Here is a 22,853-nt window from a genome sequence, read left to right as displayed (position 1 = left end):
GTCTTCAAGAATTAATTTGGTGGCTAAGGGCATATATGTCATGAAATATTATAAGTGTAGATACCTTCAGGCAATTTCTGATTTGATGACGGGACTGAATTAGAATTATTGCAACTTAAGTAGTAACCGCTACGGTTACTTTTATGGGTTATGGTCCCCATTTGTCGGGGAATAGGTTTGGTTGAGTAACTGAGGAGAATAAAGTGTGGATGGATAAGGAGTTGCCCATAAGGCAACAACACCCATAAGGATTCTATTAGGTTAACAAAACTCTCCTTGACTTTTTATTCTCCTCTAGAGAAGCATAAGGAAAACCATCAGGCTCTATCATCTGGAAGATCTTCATACCCTCATATCCTTGACAATTTCAAATGGCTAATCAAGGTATGCTCTTCTTCTTCACTATGAAATCAATTGGGGTTTCTTTCGTCTAGATCAGGGTTGTTCCATTTGGGTTTATGTATGGGCATAAACATTTTGTTATAGGAACAAAGCTCTGATCATTAGGTTTTCTGCATTCAATTTAAGGGATAATTCAGAGAAATCCAACACCATAATCTTATCTATGACATCCCTACTAACTTGAGTCTCTACTGAAATAAGAACAAAAACTGAGTACATAGTAGTTAAGTCTCTTATCAAATTATGGAACCGATTAGCTTTGGTTCCCCTACAATTCCAACACAAGAGCTTCATTAAAAACCAACCATGTTTTTGGGATTCACAAACCATCGGCATCCTGATTCAAGATGCTCACAACTTGACTAGTATGGGAAGTCCCCTAGTTTGGCGTACCCCTTGCATGCATGTTAGGGTTTCAAACACCACTCCACCCTCCACTGTGATATCCTAGGGCCCAAGCCCATTAGGACCAACATCCTAAGATTATCCTTACGAGACTAAAGGCCTCTAGTCCCGTCATCTAGGCCGAAAACTTCATTATGATACTAATTATAATCACCCTATTCCTCATCATGTCTTAAGGATATGTGATTCTCATATCAATGAGGATAATAAGGCCCAATATTTGATTTTGGCCCATTTAGATGATCATTATGATCCATTCCACTAACATCTTGTCCCATATTCTTTCTTTTAAGAGTCATATGCCCCATCATATAGAACAGATATCACGCGTTCTAAATAGTGTCTCAATCTTTATCTCAAGTCAATTAGAATGTTACTTTTTATAACTTTTTGATTTTAAAATTTTGTTTTAATTCACGTGTTAATATGTTATTGACTTAAGACATAAAATGGGAGACAAGTGATCCCATCCCACCATATAACCCGTACGCCCCTAGTAGTCAACTCTTTTCTGTCAGCATGAAATCCCTCCTTATGCATGAAATCCCTCCTTATCCATACATTCCTTAAATTTGTGTTTGCCCTTCTGGACATTCCCCTTCCCACCAAGAATCTCACTTATTCCACACTTGAATTTGTTGTGTTTAACAAGCATCCAGGGACCAAACAACTCTTCCTCAGTTTTCTCTTCCAATTTCTCCTTAATTCCATCATCAACGTTTATTGCGCCAAAATCAGTGGAACCTAGGTCAAACTAGCTTATAGTTGGTACTCATTAGTCACTACTACCAAGCACTAGATTTCTGCCCTTGTAGGATCTTTCCTTTTCCCTTCAACCTTTCTGTTATTCTCTCTAGATGGTTGCACCTACTTCTTCAAGCATAATTTCAAACGATTCCCATACTTCCCACAATGAAAACAAATTTGATGTAAACCCTCATACTAAAGATTTAAAACAAGCTCCATCACCTTGATCTTGTGCGCTATCTTCTTTTGCAGTTTGATCTTGACACAGATCTGTGCGAAATGCGTTGGATAGGTGTTAAATAATTAATTTTAAGCATATGTCCTAAAATGGATCTAACCCTCGTCAGGAAATGATGGTTATACTTCAATAGGAGGATCTGGAATTCATATTCAAACCTCTTAAGTTGAACTATCAAGTAATTATTTGTGATCCTCCAAGGACATTCAAACAAAGCACGGTTATAGTCCTCTTCAGCCACAAAATAACTAGATAATAGCCTTGTGGCATATCCATATTTTGAATATTTTCATGCACCACCCATAATTTGACTAGATTAGACTCCATGACACCAATCCCAAAAGCTACACCACAAGCGCTCATCTCCAAGATTTACACCATGCATCAAACTCCTCATAGGAAACTTTGATCTTGGGGCATGGATTGTAATTCTTTCTTGTCTTCTTGTTCTCCTTATACCAACGATTCTCCATTAAATCATCAACATCTTTTTCCCAAGCCATTTCAGCTTCATCTCTTGAACAGTTAAGCAACATATTCATATAAGAGGATATTTCTCTACGAGCAACGTTTATCTTAATTCTCATCTCTTCCATGTTGAAGTTAGGAACGTGGTCTACGTCTCTCATATTAACTTTTTTGTGCTTCTTGGCAAAAGATCCTTCTCCTCCTCCATAGAAATTATAGTCAAAATACTATAATTTTCATCTATAAATTAGAATCAATCTGAGCATGTGTTTAAGTTTCATCTTCTTATTATATTGTATTTACACTTTAACTTATTTACTTCTATTTCAATAATAAAACTAAGGAGTAAAATTACACCAATTATTATGGTTTTCAAGAAATCTAACACCAATCATTTTTAGCCCGTTGCAACAAATAAATATGATTTTTTTTTATAATAATGACATATGTGTGAAGAAATTATATCCAAATATTTATTTTTGATTAATATAGTTAAAATTATAGATACATCTTCAACCTATTTATATCCGTACAACTCCACCATTATGGGAAGCATAATACATTATTAATCTATTTAAGTAGTAGACTAGTGTGTAGCTTCTAAATGTGCAAATCAATAATTTTCTTCTCATTTCTTATTAAAATTGGGCTAAAAATACGCTTTTAACTATTTATCTTATTTTTAGGTTTCAATTTGATCCTATATTAATATAAAATATTTATTTAGTCCTTTATCTTATTCTAGATTTCAATTTGGTCTTATAATAACAAAATAAAGTATCAATATTGTTTGTCAATTTAACCCTTCAATCATAAAAATACTAATTAGATTCACAGTAGAATGTCTTATTTGTCATATATTCATTTTTCAACTATAAAACATTTATTTTTACACCCAGTAAACAATAAAAGAATGTCTTTGGATTATTAAATGTAATTATTTTGTTGTAATAAAATAGTGAAATTCATCAATATTAAAAATATAAAGGATTAAATTGACAATTTGCTAACAATAACAAAGATGAATAAATTAACACTGTATTTTTATTTTATAAGTTGGAGTCTGTATTTTATTAAAAAAAATTATGTATCAGCAATATAGAATTTTATATACTATCATTATATCATCTATTACTCATATTTAATTATAATTAACTTTAAAAAAAATAATAAAAATGAATAATATATAACATATTGACTTCATATAAATTTTTGCGGTAACATTAAATAAATATTAAACTCTTATTTTATTAGATGGAGAAAATTAAAACTTAAATATAAGATTGATGATTAGGATAAAATTTGTTATCCATAGGAAGAGTGATATGGATCATCAATTATGGTATCCTCCACCACTAGATAACTTCACCTCTTCAACTGAACCAAGGAGATTGAAAAAACCTGTCCCAGTGGTAGCAAATTAAAGCATGGCAATTACATGTAGTATAAGGCACAATGTGTGCCTTACTCAACTTAATTTTCACACTCCGCTCTCCTCCCCTCCCCTCTTTCCTGTTTGCTACTACCACCACCGCTCTTCTCCGCTTCGCCACCGCATTCATATAAAGGCCCTCCCAGTAGTCACAGCCAGAGCCTCGGCGGTTAATGACGGCGCTGCGTTTCCGAGCGACGAGGATGGAGTGTCACTTGGCACAATGAAGCTGCCTTTCAATATAGACCTTCAGAGATTCGATTCGTTACTATTTCAGGTAACATATCTTAGTTTGGAACTGGGTGAAATAAAATGGAAGTGGTTGGAATCTAAGCAAGTTGTTGTTCATTCTATTCTAGTCCATTTATTTTGTCGTAAAATATTGGAAGAATTTTTTGTAGGCCTCAGGTGAAATAAAAATGAGGGGCTAACAAAATTGTAGATTAGTACATGTTTGCAAGTTAAATTTTGGAGGAGAATGAATCAAAAAGCTTTAGAGCTGTATTTCATGGCATCATAGCCTTTTCCTGCCTTACCTTCCAAAAACCAAGAAAGGAAAGAGTTGAAAACCATGAAATATTGTTGTAGATACTCAAAAACCTTCTATCTCCCGTACTTTTCTTCCGAAAGACAACTCGTAAATGGACCCTTGGGCTTGTCTGTGCGTTATGTTTTGGAGGAGAAGTAAGGGAAATAGAAGTCTCTGGAGACATATCAAAAGGGTATTTTGTGACTACCTGTCTGCCAAGTCTTTCCCTTCCTCCATTAACTCAACAAACCAATTAGCAAACAGAGCTTTATGCAATTAGTCTACAAAGACCCGAATTAGACACTTGCATATTTCTGTCTGTCATTTTAGAAAATTAGTATAATTTAAGTCCCTGAAGTTGTAATTGTAATCCTTAACATAGGTCCTTATATATATGAAGTTTAGGATGTCTTGAAATTGGGAGCTAATATAGCAAACGATTTATAATTTCAGGAATGGAAATGGTGTTTTGCTAAAAAAAGTAATATAATAAGAGAATCATTTTGCACTTGATGAATTGTATTGTTGAAGATTTTAGTTGTTTAATTTGTTATATGATTGGATCCTATTTGATTTATATGTTTTTTTCCTCCCTTGGTCTTTGGATGTGTTGTGACAGTGGGCAAACAGTCTTTGCCAGGGAGCCAATCTGCCACTTCCCATGCCTCTTAAGGTAATTTCTGTATTATTGTGTTTCATCTTATGGTCATAAGCCTTAACCATTCCTGTATAGTAATTCATACCATGGCATTAGATTATGTATATGTTTGACAATTGACATGCCCTTGAGGGGCTTATAAGTCAGTCAATACTCGATCGGCTTATTGGACCAAAAATAAGTCTCTAATCTTGTTTGGTTTGGAAGAGTTTCTAAAAGAGATCCTGACTTAATATAGCCTTGATTTCATAAGGCAATTGAAGTAACTAATGGCTTATAAGTGAGAGCTTATAAGGCCTTTTACACCACTTTAATATTTTACACTAATCAACTAGTTGATCAGCTAAGTTTACCGAACACTTCTAATTAAATCAGCTTCCTTATAAGTCATAAGCTTTCAGCCCATGATTCTTCAGTCTTCTACTAGCTTTTCAATCAACTGTGCGAATCATACCCCATATGTATTTTGACTTCTGTTAATGATCTCAACAAATATTCATTCATGTCTTGTCTAGTATCACTTGGTATGTTCTTTACCTCATGAAAGCCACATTGGTAGAGACATCTAGAGTGCACAATGGTCAATACACGTACACTTCTCAACCTTAAAATTTACATCAGTAATCCGGCGTATTGTTGTTGATAAAAAATAAAAACAACAACGGGCCCATTGTTGTTTAATTGCCATTTAAGCTTATGTGAGTGGGATGTGCTTAGTGAAAGGTGGCAGCAGAGTGAGATTAAAATCAACTTATTTGTTGACTTCTTGTCAAAGATAGTTCTGTAAGGCATAGATTTTATGGATCTAACCTTGCTTTTTGTCTGCATATTTTTCCTTAGTATTCATAGGCCAGTAGTCAGTCATATAGTGCTACATCATTTTGTATGAAATATCTTGGAGAAATAAGTATAATTACTAGTTTCATTATCACAATTAGTTCTAGCTGTTGACTCCTACTCTACTCTTATAATTATTAGTTTCATTCTCCTACACAACTTTTGGCTCAATTGTGCTTGAAGTGACTACAGTTCATGGAAGGTGCCAGGTATTAGGTAGTTTTGGTTACTTTTTGGTGCAGATGGCCATAATGCTCGTAGCAGGTCAAATAGTTGTGGAATCACAAGTAAAATCGTGGGTCACGGCCCACTACATGTTTTTTGCAAGTGGAACCCTAATTTTAGAGGGGGAGAAGTCTTTCTTGCCCCTTTTTAATAGGTGGCAAGTTTTTTCCATAGGGTTTTAGGTAATTTAACTTCTCTCTTCTTTTCCTTCTATTTATCAAGTTGATTTTCCTAGGCCATGCGATTTTTACAAGATTCTACCTTTCTTTCTTCTCTTTCTTCTTCTTCTTAATTCCAATTTACATGTTCGATTGCTTACATTTTCTTCATCAGCATAGAACAAAATTGCTATGCTTTCTTATTCACGAACATACCTTGTCTTTTCTCAACAATATTTATCTTTGGCCCTAATTGTTTGCCTCATCATCTCTTTATTGATTCTCTTATGAAAATGATTGAACCCAATTTTGACATTATCTTCTTGTGCTTCAAGTATGTGAGATATAACTTTGTCATGGCCTCCAACTTCAATCACCTCTAGAAATACTATTATCATGATTATTAATTAAGAATGTGTGATTAATATGATTTATTTTAATATTTTGTGCATTTACATTGTAGGATATAAATTACTTATATATTTTTTGTCGGTTGTAGTGGTTGTTCCACTATCTAATCATAGTGCTTTTGGGGTCGGCCTCTACGCTCTTCTATCTTCAATTGACTGCCTAGCTAGAATTCAACTTATAATTCCTAGGTTATTTAGAATATGAGATTGAATTAAGACCTTCAAAACTTCGTTTCTCCAAAACAACAAAGAACATACCAATTATAAAAAAGACCAGTCAGTTTGGTGGTGTAGTGGAATTGATTATTCTGAAACGTGACCACAAGTCCACAAGCAATCAAACATGGAATAAATAGAAGTGAAAAAGATAAGAAAATTTGGTAATAAGGTTCAACCAATTGTGCCAATATCTCAGAAAGTGTTAAGTGGCTAAGAATAAATTGATAGAGATAATTATTACAAGCTATTACATACCCAATTAGGGTTTACAGAATACATTAACATATTCTTGTACCTAAACCCATTTCTACGGGTTCAAGACCTATTGGGTGTTTCTAATTTTCAAGTTATAACAAAGAACTTGAGCTCAATATATAGTCTTGGTCTCTCTCCTTCACTCTAAAACAAGGCAATGTATGATTTCTTACAATAAAATATTTCAAGCATCTACAACAATCTTCACCTTGATTGAAATAGATGAATATCTCGCTCCTTAGGAAATCTATGCAACAACCTCTACTTTACTAGCTCCTCCACATAAGAGCACATTCTGCCTTCGGCATAAGCCTTCTTGAGTATCTTTGACAATGTTACCAAGAGTCTAACTCTTTAAATTTCTAGTGCAGCTTCTCCAAACCCGTACCACCGTCCACCGGAACATGTCGCCTACCTCAATAAGAAGTCTTTTGGTACTATGGAACATTTATACTAAAGTTCACCAACAACTATCTTCTTTAATACTCAGCTCAGCTAAACCGTGAAGCTTCATTGGAATGCCTTGGGGCATTGCTAATCAATGCTTGTTCCACACACTTGCATCCAAAGCAATGACATTGTCAACTCTGCATCTCTACCAATACTCGTGTTACACCTTGCATCCAAGCGAATCCTCGTGTTATACCCTACATCAAAGTCAACAAATGTCTGTTCCCTTTTCTGGAAACGTCTTAATGATACACCATTTTTCATTTAAGATGAAATCATTCTCTCTAGTAACTAGATATATCGTCATCACCTAGTTTGATGCTCCACTTGGGTCCTTATCTACACCTGGGTCCAATGTTAACATATGGATTTTTGAGGTTTTGGGTGCAACAAGGTTGTGGTCCCCACCACAATCTTGTCATGTATTTTTCTCCTTTAACTCATCTAGTTTATTATCGTGAAGCATCTTTGATAAACCTTATCCGGCCAATAGATCCTTTACCCACCTTTGTAATAATCCAAGCTCTGATACCAACTGTTGATGCAACATAAGTAATCGTTGGATAACATTGGCCACAAGCAATGAAATAAAGAGCAAGAAATAAATTGAAAATAAGAAGTAAGATAATTTGTTAACAGTGTTCGGCAAATTGTGCCGACGTCACTAGGAGCGTTAAACAATTAAGAATATACTAGAAAGTTAGGATTACAAGCTAAGCTCTAATACGTCTAATTAGGGTTTATATAATACATATATCCTAGGACCCCAACCCAATTGAGCCCCATACACAGGGTGTTTTCAAGGGGACTACATCTTTTGTCCCAAAAAGTATACCATTGTATGTACCACTTGTATGTGATTGGTTGAAAAAATATATTTCAGTTGAAAATTAAATAATTAAATATCTTTATGACTAATCACAAGTAGTGGAACGTGGAGTGTCTCAATTTTTGGGACAGAAGATGTCATCTCATTTATAAGGTGCAAGTTATAACAATGAACTTGAGCCCAATATATAATCTTAGTCTCCTCTTCACTCTAATATTAGGCAATGTAAAACTTCTTACTTCAAAACATTTCAAGCATTAACCAGAAACAGAAAATATAACATATCTACTTAAAAATAAAATCTAATGGATAGGGAAAGCTTCCCTAAGGATTTTTACAGTGGTTTGATTCAGACATGAAATCTTTGTCAAATCTTTAGTTTGACTGTGATATTCCACCATCAAACCTACGTGTTTATTGATATTCTAGTCTCTCCAAGCTTGTTTAAACACTCAGATCATCTGCTGAATTCATAGGTCACTCACATACTTAAAAGCCGAGCAAAGTAGCTAGCAAACTGAACACATGGACTTACACAAGAAGGTGAAGGAATAAGACAGTCTTAAGTGTCATGCCCTTAATGAAACTCAAAATATTACAAGAAATCATTCTGAAACTTGCAGAGCACGACTCTAGGTGTCTTTCTTCATTTTTCTTTATGTCATCACCTCTGAGAAGGTTGGTATTTGAAGGCATGAGAAGGTGATAGAATTTCAGTCCTTGGCCACTCATAGCAAGGACAAGATAAAATAATTATTTGTCCTTTTGCATGAAAGGGGCAGAGTGAGTCCTTCTATCAACTGCTATTAGGCGTTGTCCATCTAGCGTTTTTTAAGTATAGACTTTTGAAAATGTTCTAGAATACTTAAAGCTTCTGATTAGGTAATCAAGAACTTATTATTTTGAATTCTTGGGTTCAAGAATTCTTATATAACTTAAGTGACAGTGGGCTTACAGGGCTAGGGCTCATAAACCCTTTCTTTCATTCAAAAAGAGGGCCCTGGTCGGTCACTTTTCCGGGCCGGGATCGATAGATAAGTGGAAGTCATAAAAAAGAGATCTTTCTCTTCGCACCTCTGATCAGTTTTCACAAATCCTGAAAGACTTGGGTAAGCGCCTTGTAGGAGAGGATTTACAGGATTCGGTTTTATTTAATTTATTAGTAAAGTCAAGCTTTGGTTTGGCTCCCTAAAGACTAAAGAAAGAAATGGATAAAAAAAAGGGGGGACTTCTGCAACGGGCTATACCACCCAAACCAACTGAGGGAAGTCGCATCCGCCCCATCGCAAGCACCTACAATGTCATGATCACATTGGTTTACCCTTTTTCTTTGGTAGTTCAACGGACGGTCGCCCCTCCAACAAGAAAAGGTATAAATATGGAAACTTCTCTGCCATTTGGATCGGAGAATTTATGGAGGAAGAAAAATATCCTAAGGCGCAAGGGTAAGATTATTGTTTAATGACTATGAGTTCAAATCCTAAAAATAGCATATCTGTTTGTGGGGTAAAGTTACATACATTTACCTTCCTCACCTTATAAGTGGGAGCCTCGTACACTAGACAACCCTTTATACTTCAGTTGAATGCTCTTATTTATTAGGCATCTGATTGTAGCTTTTGATATAGCAAGTTGTGAATTTGAATAGGCAAATGATCATAGGAATTAGTAGTTTTTTTAGTACTATCAAGGGTATCCTTCACCTTTTAGGTAAGGAACTAATTTCTTTCGTGGTGTGTGGCTCATGGTAGTCAAAATCGCGATCCAACTCGTGAGATCACACGTTATTACGATCCCTGACCTTAACTTTGTGCTCTATCTTAGTCTTGGACACGCCTCCGTAGGATCAGGTGGGATCGTCGTGCGGGTGCATAAAACCGGTGGAATCTACGAGCCCACCGACCCTAAACCTCTTTCTCTCCATCTTTGCTTCACTTTCTTTCTCTCTCATCGTGCAATCTGCAACAATCGTTGCTTTCTCTCTCTATCTCTTCTACTTTGCCATTGTGGGTAGTAGAGAATAAGCTAATCGGGTCATTTGCGACCCGGTTTATTGAAAATCCTAATATTTGTATTTATTAGAAAACATATGATGGGCTGTTAGCCCATCCTCTTAAGTCCAATGTCTTTTTTAACCCATAAATTTAATTAAAATGTGAACAATGTGAATGGCTATATGAAAACTTTTTTTTTACTTGCAATTTGTTTAGTTGAGTTATTTTGACTTATGGGTTTGTTGAAAACCCTACTATTTTATTTATAAAAAAACATCATAACCCACTCTAAAGCCCAATATCTTTTATCATGAACTTCATTAAAACATGAATAGTGTGAGTGACTATAAAACCCTATTTTTTTATTTGGAACTGGTGTAGTTGGTTGGTTATTTTGCTATTATAAGTTATGATATGTATTACCTTATGACTTTTGTGTTATTCATATACTATCTTTATTATTATGAATATCTTTAATATTTCAACTTATGAATTACTATTTATATATATATATATATTTTTGTAGAATCTTAAGAGTTGTGTTATGATCCTACGTTTACAATCTTTGGTTGTCCTCTTGATCCTAAGTAAAATCTCAATTTTAACTACATTGGTGTGGTTGCCCCTTTCAATAAGTGTCGCTCTTAGGAATTGAACCTTTTTTGTCATTCCAAATCTATGAAGCACAGATATAGATACATTGTCGGATACGATACGTATCCGATACGTCGACACGTTTTTTTTAAAATACAGGATACGATACGTTCAGGGATATGCATATAAAATAATAAAAACACATAAAATATGATAAATTATAAATGTAAATCAAAATATCCAAAGTAAAAAATATAATGGAAATTAAAAATCATTGTCCTCCATGACAAATCTATCTTATCCTATTTTAATGAAAACGAATCCATATATCATATATTTTATTAAAAACGAATCTATATATCCTATATTTTACTAAAAACGAATCCATATATCATATATTTTATTGAAAACGAATCCATATATCATATATTTTATTGAAAACGAATCGGATACGTGTCTTGATATTTATTTATTTTATTTTATATTTTAAAATTTTGGATACTCTACGGATACATATCATTCGTGAATCTGAATGTATCCGTGTCGGACATCGGTATGTGAGGGTGTTTGACGAATCTGTGCTTCGGAGTTCCAAATATCAAGCTGAGCCTAACACGATAGACCAATGCTTTGTTGGTTAACCACTAATAGTTTGTTTCTAAGGACCTGACTTCTTTTTTCATGCACCTCAGCTATTCATATAGTTGAGTTATGTCTCCTGATCTTCTTGAAGCCTTAAAGTCTTCATCTAGTTATCTTCATTAAACATCAAATATCTGATTAACTTCACCACGTAGGCTCTGGAAAGCTTTCTTCAATTTTACTGTAAATATTTGGAAATGTTATAAGTAAGCACATTAGTTTATTAATGTTGGTGCAATGTGTCCAGCACTTCTTCCTTGGTTGATTTATACTCCATTTTCCATCTCAACTTTTTACTGTCATCAAATTTTCCAAATATTCTGCTTTCATAGAAACTTGGCAAAGATCAAGCATAACTATGAAAGTTATGATTCCATATGTTGGTTATCATTAAAAATAAAATTAGGAATTAAAAAATGTAATATTTATGCACTGTCATTAAATTATTTATTTTTCATTTGTATTACTTTTTTTGAAAAGTCAAGAATAATTAAATATAAATGAGGGATGATACAATGATAGAGTATAAAATCATATTGTCAGTGCATACATTTTTTTTTTCCTTCTAAGATAAAAAACATAAATCAAGTGTGAAACCTAGAGGCCTAACAATTCATAGCGCAGGTTAAGAGTAACCACTATAATAATGATGCTGCATAAATGCTTCTTAAAGTATTTAATAATCTTTGTTTCAATTAAATAGGTGGACAAAATATCTGGTGGAGCTAGATTATGTTTTATCACCATTGGTGATGGGAAAACAGAAGTTCTTGTGTATATTGACTGTTTGGTTTTCCCAGCAACTGATAACTCTGCTCCAATTTTCCGTGCCATTAGAAATGGCCCCTTGAAAGATAAAGTACCACCCGGTGAGCCCAGAATAATGAGGAGCCTTATGCAAGCTCTCCAGAAATCAGTTGAAATTGCCAAATTGTGATTTTTCATTTCTAATTCACATGTAGGGTTTTGAGCTGAAAATTGACGTGAAAGAAATGTAAATTTGATATATATATTTATCTTATGTCTCTCATATTATGTTCAATAACAAGGGTAACCTCACCCTTTTGGGTAGGAACCAAATTTTTTGGGTGGGTAGTTGTTATTCTCAACAAAGGTCATTCTTAGAATTGAACTCTTAATCTTTTGATCATCCTAAGAATCTAATAGAGTCTTACACTATTAAATCAACGCCTTATAGGCGACCAACGTTTGCTTCAACTGTCTAAGATTTTTTGTGATCTAACTTTAGTTCTATTTTGCATTTCAGAAATGATACTTACACAAACATTATTTACACACATTCATTATATGAGTTTTGGATATGATAAATGTACGCCAAATGTATGTGTAAAATATCATTACAATCAACAAAACAGAGAAGGTTTGGTTTTGGTTTAGGTTGAATTAGTTTAATCATATGAGGCACTGATTCGCCAAATATTCTCACGTGTCGGTGTCCGACACGTATCCGACACAAATACGCTCAGATTCGCAAAGGATACGTGTCCATAGAGTATCTAAAAATAAAAAAAATAAAAAAAATAAAAATAAATATCAAGATACGTATTGGATTCATTTTCAATAGAATATAGGATATATAGATTTGTTTTCAACAAGATATAGGATATATAGATTCGTTTTTATGATAAGATAGATTTTTTTCCAATAAACACTCACTTATTTAAAGGTCACATCATACCAACTTACCATCACACCACATTGATCCTCGAATAGCTGGTACTTTCCGATCCATAATGTCATCGGCCGGTGCTTATTGTTACTGCCTCTACCGTCATAGGTATGTTGTGAAGAGCAAATAGAAAAAAGGTTTACCTTTCTTAATTCTTAGTTTCTTTTCGCTTAGTATGTTTATAAAGAGAGGAGGATATGTGAGTATTAATAGAGAAGATAAATAAAGAGCTTACCTTTATTTCTTAACAAAGAAGAGAAGAAAGAGGGCAGGAGAGAATATTTTAATTTACACTTATAATTTTATCATATTTTATGTATTTTTTATTAATTTATACGCGTATCTCTGAACGTATCGTATCCTACATTTTAGAAAAAATGTGTGTCGACATATCGGATATATATCGTATCTGATACACATATCCGTATATGTGCTTCATAGGTTTAATATGTTAGACTACCAGATGACATTATAAACCACACATATATTTATTATATTAAACTAGAATGGTAAATTGTCTAAAAATTATGGCCAATACAGTGACAAGAATAATTTTATTTTTAAGATATTTGATGGGTAGGTTTTACATTTTAGTTACTTGTTACTCATTTTTATTTAAGTTTAGAGTGTAATATTTATATATTGTTAGTGTAAATATTTATACATTAATATATCTTTTATTATTCATTTATGTTACTTTTCTTGAAGATTCAATAATAATAAAAAATGAATAATAGATATACTGAAATATATAAAATTAATATACTATTGTCTATACATTTCTCTATCTTAATTTTATGTGAAAAATTAGTTTTCCTTATTTGGGTTAATTTAGTTTAGCCTCATTTTGACCCACTATCCAACCACAAATTTGGTTAAGAGTGAGAGAATATTCTTCATACAACCAAAAATTGATATAATTAAAAATAGATATTGTATTTTTTATTAATTTTTAACATTAATATTAATATGATATGTATATATATCTAACTTTATTCGTATGCAGTTTAATTAATAAATCATTAGTTGAAACTATATCTCCATACCAATATATTAATCGTTTTTATGACCAATACACCAATACAAAATTAATATAACAGCTAGTAGTAACTACATTGTGCCCATTATTTATAGGAGAAAGAAAATGCAAGTCTTCCTCAACTCAATTTTAACCTAATTAAACATGGAGTTAGAGTTATTGGATACAAAATTGTACTAGATAGAAGCTTTTCTACTATTGTGATTAGGGATGTTCACATTCAAAATGATAAAATAAATAGTTTGAAAAAGAATAATAAATATCTTTCAACAAAATACTTTGTACAAAAAATTTTCGCGATGTAGGATGATTTTAAAAAATATATCATTATTCAAAATTTTAAGAATATTTGGTAGTTTAGTCAAATCAAAATATGTATGTAATTTGTATATTTAGTTCAAATGATTTTTTTCCTCAAAATTTATCTGAATCGAATCTAGAAGATTCTTGTTTATCATTCTACCTACTCTTATCAAATTAGACAATGTACTTACAATATTCAAACATAATCCCAATGGAATTTTATGTATAATTGTTATAACTAGCAAATTTATTGGAAACTAACTTATTTATATTTAATATATTTTTTGAAATATATTAACTACTTACTATAACTCTCAAATGTACTAATGGAATAGCAATTATTTTCTGATGAGGGAATTAATAATATACATATAATTTAGAATGTTAATTTTTTTAACTACATATATTATACTCATATATATTCATGTTTTACCAACAAAGTGTTGGTCTAATGGGGTAAGGCCCCCTGAATCCTCAAGGTCGAAAGTTCGATTTCTGATAATGACACTTTTTGAGAGAGGTAGTCACAAACTTTGAAAGAAATTAGTTCCTTACCAAAAATGTGAGAAGATACATTTGGTAGTAGTACCAAAAAAAAAAATATTCATGTTTAGAATGTTATTTTCTTTTATTTTTATAATTTTTTTGTAAACTTCTTTTTTTTATGTTTTTTAAATTTAAAATTAGTCCAACAATGCGTTATCTTATGTCTTATGCCATATGCTAAAACTAAAATAAATTTCTGACATCAAATAAAAAGTGAAGATAGTGAGTACCATATCAAACTATTTCTAAGAATTTGGTGTAGTTGTATAATATATATAATCATGAATAACATCAGTGGATGGAATGTTTCCGATATATTTTATTTGGAGATAATATAATTTTTCTATTTTTGTGTTATCCAAATTATTTATTTAGGATTAAACATAAATTTGAATTATTATTTTTAAATGTGTTATCAACATTTGATTGATTATATCTTTTCATGCACATAACCTCCCTTATTTAAAAGTTTGGAGTATAGGTAGAGTTTGTTGTCATCACATTACACTTTCCACTATACATAACAACCTCTTCTCCTCATTCTTCTTTCATTCTATGAACTAAGACTCAAAACAATGACTACTTTCTCTCTTCAATCTCATTCCCTTTCCTTCAGAATTTCTCCAATTCCCTCTTCACTCTCTAATAAATCAATTCTCTATAACTCTTTCAAATGCAACAACACCAAACAATTTGGTTTTTCCAAAGAGTCACGAATGATTGTTTACTCTTCTTCTTCAAAGGATGTAGCTTCTGGTGATAACAATCCAAGGTTGTCTTTCTTTCCTTGTTATTTTTATAACAAAAAGTGATTAACTGTTTTTTAAGCTGTTTTGAAAAAAGTGATTATTTATATGAATAAAGAAAAACCACTTCTAGCACTCTTAGCTATTTGTAGGACTCTTAAAAAACAAAAAAAGATAAAGAAAAGGTAGAAAATACGCTTTTCTGGGAAATTATAATTTTCAGCCTCTCAGATAATCACTTTTTTCAAAATCATTTTTTAAGCCTAATCAAAGGGGCACCTCTTTATTTATTATTTTTGGCTATGGGGTATGTTTCAATCGATTGTAATGTGATTTTTTGCTGTTCGTTTGAGAAAAAAATTCATTCTTTTTTTCGTGTGGACAGTAACTTTTGCATCATTGAAGGACCAGAAACGGTTCAGGATTTAGTGCAGATGCAGCTGCAGGAAATTCAAGACAACATAAAGAGTAGGCGCAACAAAATATTTCTTCTCATGGAAGAGGTTAGATTATATTTGCATCTATCATAGCTTAAGAGTTAATCTGTGGAATAGTAACAAAACTTAGCTACACACCATTAATTCTTATAGCTGCTATGTTCACTATTGTTTTACTGATATTTTTACTGCATTAGTGCACCTATGTTTGACACACTAGGATCAGGGATTTAAATTGAAATTGCGATTACATTACATTTACCACAGTTGTTGGAAGATTCGGCTGATGTGACCGCAATTGCAGACTCCTGCAACAGCAATATTGTGCCTGCAATTTAAAACCCCTGTAACATACTTTTGATAATGAGTATTGATTATTGCAGTTAAGGAGATTGCGTGTGCAACAACGCCTAAGAGGTGTACAAACAGTTATCAATGAGGATGGAGAGGAGGAATCATTTGACATGCCAGAGATTCAATCGTCAATTCCTTTTCTTCCTCATGTGGTGAGTCTCAAAACCTTGCCTTGATTTGGCTTTATATGTTGACTGAATTGTCCTCCCATTGAATGAGTTTGCTTTGTGATCTGGATGTCATGGGTTTAAATCCTGGAAATAACCTATTCACTTGCGAGTGTAAGACTGCATACACCTACCCTCCCTAGTCCCCGCTAGGTGGGAACCTTGTGGATTGGGCCGCCATTTTTTTTTGTCATATCATTGATTGGTGGAATGTGGAGAGAAACATATTGCAGAGCAATTCTGTTAAGTGGCAAATCATCCCAGTTATAAGTACTGATGATGCTTGTTGAGATGATTGTCATCAAAATTAAAGAAATTTAATTTCACTTCCCCAAGGGAAAGGAAATACCTAAGGCTTATAAGAAATTAAAGAAATTTTTGCATAGCCACTTGTTTTAAATATCTGTTTCTTTTGTCCTCCTTAATAACTTCCTCTTTTTTCTATATAATTGCTTTATGAGATTAAAATAAAGCTGGAGCATTTGCCATCTTTAATTTCACTTACCTTGTGCTCTTTCCATTGAAGTAGACCCCCAAGACTTTGAAGAAGCTCTACCTAACAAGCATATCATTCATATCTGCAATAATGTTATTTGGTGGGCTTATTGCGCCAACGGTAATTTTATTACATTTTGTGTTTTATTTTTTTGTAATTTATCGCAGATGATCAAACTTCACTGTTAATAACTTGAATCTCTATCAACTGATCCTTTTATTCTCCCTATTTGTTATAGGGATCCGACATGCTTAGTTGCCCTTTATAAGGGATCATTATGTTCAAATTTAAAATGGCATCGGTTGCGCCATCGATTTGAGTTTTATTCTTACTTTACCATGCTTACTTATAGTTTTATGGATTGTGTATCCTATTATATACTTTGGTACTGGCTTTAATATGACTGTCCATTCTATGCTCTAGTTAATTTGAATATGTTGATTTCTGCTTTTTGCATGAGAACAATTTCATTGATCCTTAACTATGTTTTTTATCGCCTTAAATGGGAAGGAAATTTTGAGAATGATCAAATAAAGTGAATGGAGAATATTAATGTAGACCAGCAGTGAGGAAGCCATTACCGATAAAGAATTCAAATGAGATATCTATGTAAATGTAGATGTTTTAGGTGAATGCTGGTTGGCAGTTTCCTGATCAATAAAAATTACATTAAACCTTGTGGGGCATTCTTTTGTTGTGGTAATTTGAATGTTTTGGAGAAAGGTTAGGAAATGATTAAAGATAGGCGACTCTCAAATTCCCTTTATGCTTAGGTTAGTATATAAAGCATTGGATGTTCATAAGATGAAAGTGTGTAATTATTCACATAGTATAAGAAGAGTTAGATTTCAGAAATTGTCACTTTTGACGGATATCCACAAAAGAAGCAATCGTAAGAACGATGGCATAAAAGAATATGGAAATACCTGATTCAATTTCATGGTATTTTATGTTGCTTTAATAGATTAATAGCATGACGGATTTGACTGTAAAACCTGTATATTTGTAGATCTCAACTACGACTTTCATATATTGATGCCTTGTGTTAATGGCAGCTGGAGCTAAAATTGGGACTAGGTGGTACCTCATATGAAGATTTCATAAGAAGCTTGCATTTGCCTATGCAACTAAGGTATAATGTTCTTTGATTTCTGCGCCTTTTTAATTCATGACTTCCCTTGGCGAAAACTGTTTGTTAGGGAATAGGAGATCTTGATCAATACCTGATTATACTTTGTTTACTTCATTAATGCAGCCAGGTCGACCCGATTGTGGCATCCTTTTCAGGTGGGGCAGTGGGCGTGATTTCAGCACTGATGTTAATCGAGGCTAGTAATGTTGAGAAACAAGAGAAAAGGATGTGCAAGTATTGCCGCGGAACTGGTATGTTCAATTCCTACCCTCTAAAGATCTTCATTCTCTTAATACATCTCAGTCACGCACATTTTAGACACACTGTATCTTTTCTTTCCATTGTTCACAGAATTATACTGTTCACTATATTTAAAGTTGTAGTGGTTAAGAAATCATTCTTGTTGCACTTAATTGTTAATTCGTTAGAATTTATATGCAGTAAGTTTGTGTTAAACATTTGGAAATATCTTTCACTTATTAGTTAGGAATTCAGGATCTGCCACCAGATTTAAAGAATCACATTACATTCATTTTACATCTGTGGACAGGATATTTGGCATGTGCTCGGTGTTCTGCTAGCGGTGTGTGCTCGAATGATAATCTTATTTCAGCATCTAGCGCTACGGACAAACAGCTGCAAGTTCCTACAACTAAAAGGTGTCCAAATTGCTCTGGCGTGGGAAAGGTATGGAATCTGTAGAACATATGTTTAGTCATTTGCTCAGAGTCTAGCCTTCAACAATACTTAGAACTTTTACTTAAATGCTGAATGTCTTTTATCTGTTGCACTATGTGCATTTCGGTAAACAATTTAATTAAGAGCCTATTCAGTATTTTTTACGAAATAAACAAAAATGAGCTTATAGGAAGGACATAGGCTATTTTCATAAATTTAATTTCAGAAGTCGTTCTCGTAAAGCCCAAATAAATCCTCCCAAACACCTCTGGCTTAGTTTGTGAAAATATTTACTAGGCAAAATAAGCATTCTACTACATTTTCTTTATTTCTTTTTTGAAATTGATCCCATGTCTTTTTTAAATTGTTATTTTAAAACTTGGCCTTTCATCTTTGAAATCATCAACCAATGTGGTCCTTGGTCACACTTCCATCCATTTCACTAAGTGATCACATGTCACTAGCCAATGATGCAACATAATTGTCTCTGGCTCTTGTCATGTCTCTCAACAATATTCACCCAATTCTGGTGTAACCTAAAGCTGATGTATTACGGATTTTGATAGCGAACAGTATTATGCATTTTAATTCAAAATCATGTGTTTGCGAGTGTAATTTATGCAACTGATTGAGTTGTAACTAGTCGTCGTTAACTGATAATCTTCCCTGTCTTCCAGGTTATGTGTCCAACATGCCTTTGCACAGGATTGGCGATGGCAAGTGAACATGATCTCCGAATTGATCCATTCGACATTTGAACATGATTTGAGGACTTGTAATGTTTTTGCTCCATATGTATTTTCAGAAGTATGAACCCCATCTCATAAATCCATTTCAGTTGAATAGTTAGTGTGATTGCCAAATATTCTATTTGGCATATCTTAGTAGCAGGGAAATTAAAGAAAGACAATAAAATCATGCCAACATAGTGCCATGGGCAAGGTCATTTTTTTTTGTTTTGGGTACAAAGTGGCATGAAGAAATTTATAAATCAACTTGTTGTGTTGCAACTGGATGATTGTTAGAACTGTAATTCAGACAGTCCATTTGGATCTTGAAGTTTGAAAGTGTTGGTCTCACTCAAATTGGGAAACATCATTCAATTTGCTTCTTTCTTGTCATGCTGTGTTATACAAGTGATTAATAACTGAGCTCTTACGATCTGTATGTGAGTTGAGTTTTGGAGGAAAAAAGAAAAGGTTGAGAGTCATGAAATATATTTATGACATAATTCTGAATCTTTCCATTTCCCTTCATTTCCATCTAAAACCTAACTTGCAAATTGACCTTTAGTATATGTTTCGAAGTTTTGGAGGGGATTTTGTAGTAAATAAAGAGGAGGGGTATGTAAGAGAAGAGAGCACTGACTAGTGGGAAATCAACTATGAATTGCAAATGCATTAGTACATGGTATTTATAGATGCTTTAATCATCTCATGTAACATGTGAGGCAATGGATTGAGGCACTTCTAGTAAATTGCAATCCATAGGAAATATAAATTATTAAATCAAAAAATACATAGGAAAATGTTTCTAATCTAGAAATTCTTGAGCAATTTGATAGTTAATTGATATGTGAAGAAAAGTTTAATTGCTCCATTTTCCAACACCCCAAATAGAAAAGAAGGGTATAGAGACAAAATATTAATTTTGTGTGATAAAAATATGATTTCATTATATTTAAAATGTAATAATGTCATATCATCCTATTTTTCTCTTTTGTTTTTTATGCATTCTCCTCTTCAATACTTTGGAGAATTCTTATCCCGGAAACATGATTCTTCTTGATGACTCCAATCTGGTCATGCATCCTTACAAAATCTTCAAAATTAAATCCTTTGTTGAAAATATTAGCTACTTGATCACTGCTTTCATATATGACACCTCCACCTATTTTTTTCTCAATACAATCCCTTATGAAATGAAACTTTGTATCTAAATGTATTCCTTCGATCATGGAGCATGGGATTCGTCTCGATGACATGTCCATAAAAATAGTAGTGGCTTCATCTTGAGCCATGTGCCCATGTGTAGCATTTTCAACAACATTCTTAGCCAAATTGCATGGCAAATACAAGAAGCAGCAAACCAGCAACATGCTTGCCTTCACATGTAGAGAGTTACAATGGGTTGCTTCTTTGAATCCAAGTCAGTGTTTCAAATTATATTAACATGAAACCAAATCATGATGATGCAACTGCATTGGATTTGAACGCAATTGCATCAGAGCATATTTGGGTCACATCAGGCTACAATGCAATCGTATCGATATCAAAAATACCTTTTAACTTATAAAATAATTTACACCGCAACGGCCGCAATCCGCATCATACCAACCATAATGAACACAATCACATTAACCTCAATTTAAAGCATTAATCCAAGTGAAATCATTATTACCCATGAAAATATGAAGCCATCAGTGCTCTTTATATCATCAATATCTCCCTCACAATTACTATCACTGTAATTAACAAGCTTTGATTAAAAAAAGGTGAATAATATAGGCCATATTTTATAGTTCTTTTGATGTACAGAAGGATCCTATTTGCCATTGTCATGTGAGCTGTAGTTGGTGCCTCCTAACGAATAACAACTACCACGCTATGGAGAATATCTGAATTGCAATTTTAAAATAAATCAAATAATTTTAATATCAATCTCATCATGTTTTAATTTAGCAAACCAATTAGATTAAATTAAGGAGAATAAATAAATTTTGATTTTGTTTCAAATTTTTCCTAATGAGTTTTTGTTTTATTTTTAAAAAAATAAAAGTAATTTTTTTTAAATGACTTAATGGAAAATTATTAAGTTAATAATGGTAGCATGCCATTTTCAAATCAAAGTTTCCATAAAATTTTGTTTTCTTCATAAATTAAAAATAAAATGGGTTTTAAGCGATTTGGCGAAAAATTATTGACTCAATAATGACGTAATCTCATTTCAAAACCTTCAGTTTTTATTTCTTTTTAAAAATAAAAATAAAATGAGATATAAGTGATTTAATCGGCAATTAATTAGCTCAATAATAAGTTTTATTTTGTGGTTGATCTGGTAGGTCAGACTAGAGGTCCAAGTAAGACTTCCTAGCTGGTATCTAGGTTAAGGTTGACTTGGAAACGCCGGTGGAGGTACCTAAAAAGGTTCTCCGGCGATCAAGTCAGTATGAGACTAGAGAGGTAAAGCTCTAGAGCAATATGCAAGAAGTAAGTAGAGAATAATAATGATAAGTGATACTTCCTCTTGGGAGGAAAACCCATACTTATAATGGTTGAGATGAATGACGTGGTTCTAGGGGTAATGTTGACATGACCGACCACTTGGGCCTGGCGGGGGCTGCTTTTCCCATGTAAGGTGGATTAAGTAGGTTCATACTCTATGCATAGTTGACTTATAGCTTGTGGCGAGTTTTGTAGCTATATTTTATGCTTGTCCTTGTCATGTTGGCAAAAGAGTAGGTGAGATTTGCAAGTGGCGTGTCAGGCGGGAGTGGTCCTAATTCTGACCTAGTATGTCCGGCCAAAGGTGATGAGTTGGCTTAAGCCCCTCAATTGGTCACACCTGGTTCTTGGTCGGCTAGGAGAGAGACCCACCTGGATAACTGGGGTACCCGGATGACCGGGGTGGAACAATTGCCCCTAGTCTAGTAAGATGCCCGATAGCTGGGCATGCTGGTAGACTCTAGCACAATCTGTAGGTTATCATTAGGTCCTTGAGTTGGTTGACACATGGTTAGTCCATGTCGTCTTGGTCATTAAACCGATTTACGA

At 33.3% G+C, this 22,853-nt stretch overlaps 2 protein-coding genes across 3 annotated transcripts; both read left to right on the top strand.

Moving 5' to 3' along the window:
- LOC109347541 lies at positions 3,584 to 12,524 on the top strand. The gene is made up of 3 exons (XM_019587453.1): positions 3,584 to 3,969; positions 4,841 to 4,894; positions 12,196 to 12,524. Exons 1-3 carry the CDS (start codon positions 3,688 to 3,690, stop codon positions 12,427 to 12,429), a joined length of 570 nt encoding a protein of 189 aa, XP_019442998.1. The 5' UTR covers positions 3,584 to 3,687; the 3' UTR covers positions 12,430 to 12,524.
- LOC109347540 (protein ORANGE-LIKE, chloroplastic-like) lies at positions 15,592 to 20,201 on the top strand. Of its 2 annotated transcripts, XM_019587452.1 has the most exons (9): positions 15,592 to 15,842; positions 16,202 to 16,319; positions 16,637 to 16,759; positions 17,304 to 17,390; positions 18,326 to 18,402; positions 18,526 to 18,653; positions 18,953 to 19,089; positions 19,758 to 19,879; positions 19,914 to 20,201. In XM_019587452.1, exons 1-8 carry the CDS (start codon positions 15,646 to 15,648, stop codon positions 19,836 to 19,838), a joined length of 948 nt encoding a protein of 315 aa, XP_019442997.1. In that variant the 5' UTR covers positions 15,592 to 15,645; the 3' UTR covers positions 19,839 to 19,879; positions 19,914 to 20,201. The 2 variants fall into 2 exon arrangements, with proteins under 2 accessions (XP_019442997.1, XP_019442995.1); XM_019587450.1 differs by having other exon boundaries at positions 15,593 to 15,842; positions 19,758 to 20,185.

This window comes from Lupinus angustifolius, chromosome LG05, assembly GCF_001865875.1.
Source record: "Lupinus angustifolius cultivar Tanjil chromosome LG05, LupAngTanjil_v1.0, whole genome shotgun sequence".
Lineage (NCBI taxonomy): Eukaryota > Viridiplantae > Streptophyta > Magnoliopsida > Fabales > Fabaceae > Lupinus > Lupinus angustifolius.
The sequence above is the reverse complement of the archived record's forward strand: the minus strand, read 5'-3'. Positions and strand labels throughout refer to the sequence as shown.

What these genes read in the sequence shown, in the direction of transcription:
- LOC109347540 (XM_019587452.1), top strand. Translation starts at nt 15,646, where the DNA reads ATGACTACTTTCTCTCTTCAATCTCATTCCCTTTCCTTCAGAATTTCT. An exon ending in TATTTCTTCTCATGGAAGAG is followed by an intron (nt 16,320 to 16,636) that starts GTTAGATTATAT and finishes TGATTATTGCAG; the next exon opens with TTAAGGAGATTGCGTGTGCA. An exon ending in GTGGGCTTATTGCGCCAACG is followed by an intron (nt 17,391 to 18,325) that starts GTAATTTTATTA and finishes TGTTAATGGCAG; the next exon opens with CTGGAGCTAAAATTGGGACT.
- LOC109347541 (XM_019587453.1), top strand. Translation starts at nt 3,688, where the DNA reads ATGGCAATTACATGTAGTATAAGGCACAATGTGTGCCTTACTCAACTT. An exon ending in TCGATTCGTTACTATTTCAG is followed by an intron (nt 3,970 to 4,840) that starts GTAACATATCTT and finishes GTGTTGTGACAG; the next exon opens with TGGGCAAACAGTCTTTGCCA. An exon ending in CACTTCCCATGCCTCTTAAG is followed by an intron (nt 4,895 to 12,195) that starts GTAATTTCTGTA and finishes TCAATTAAATAG; the next exon opens with GTGGACAAAATATCTGGTGG.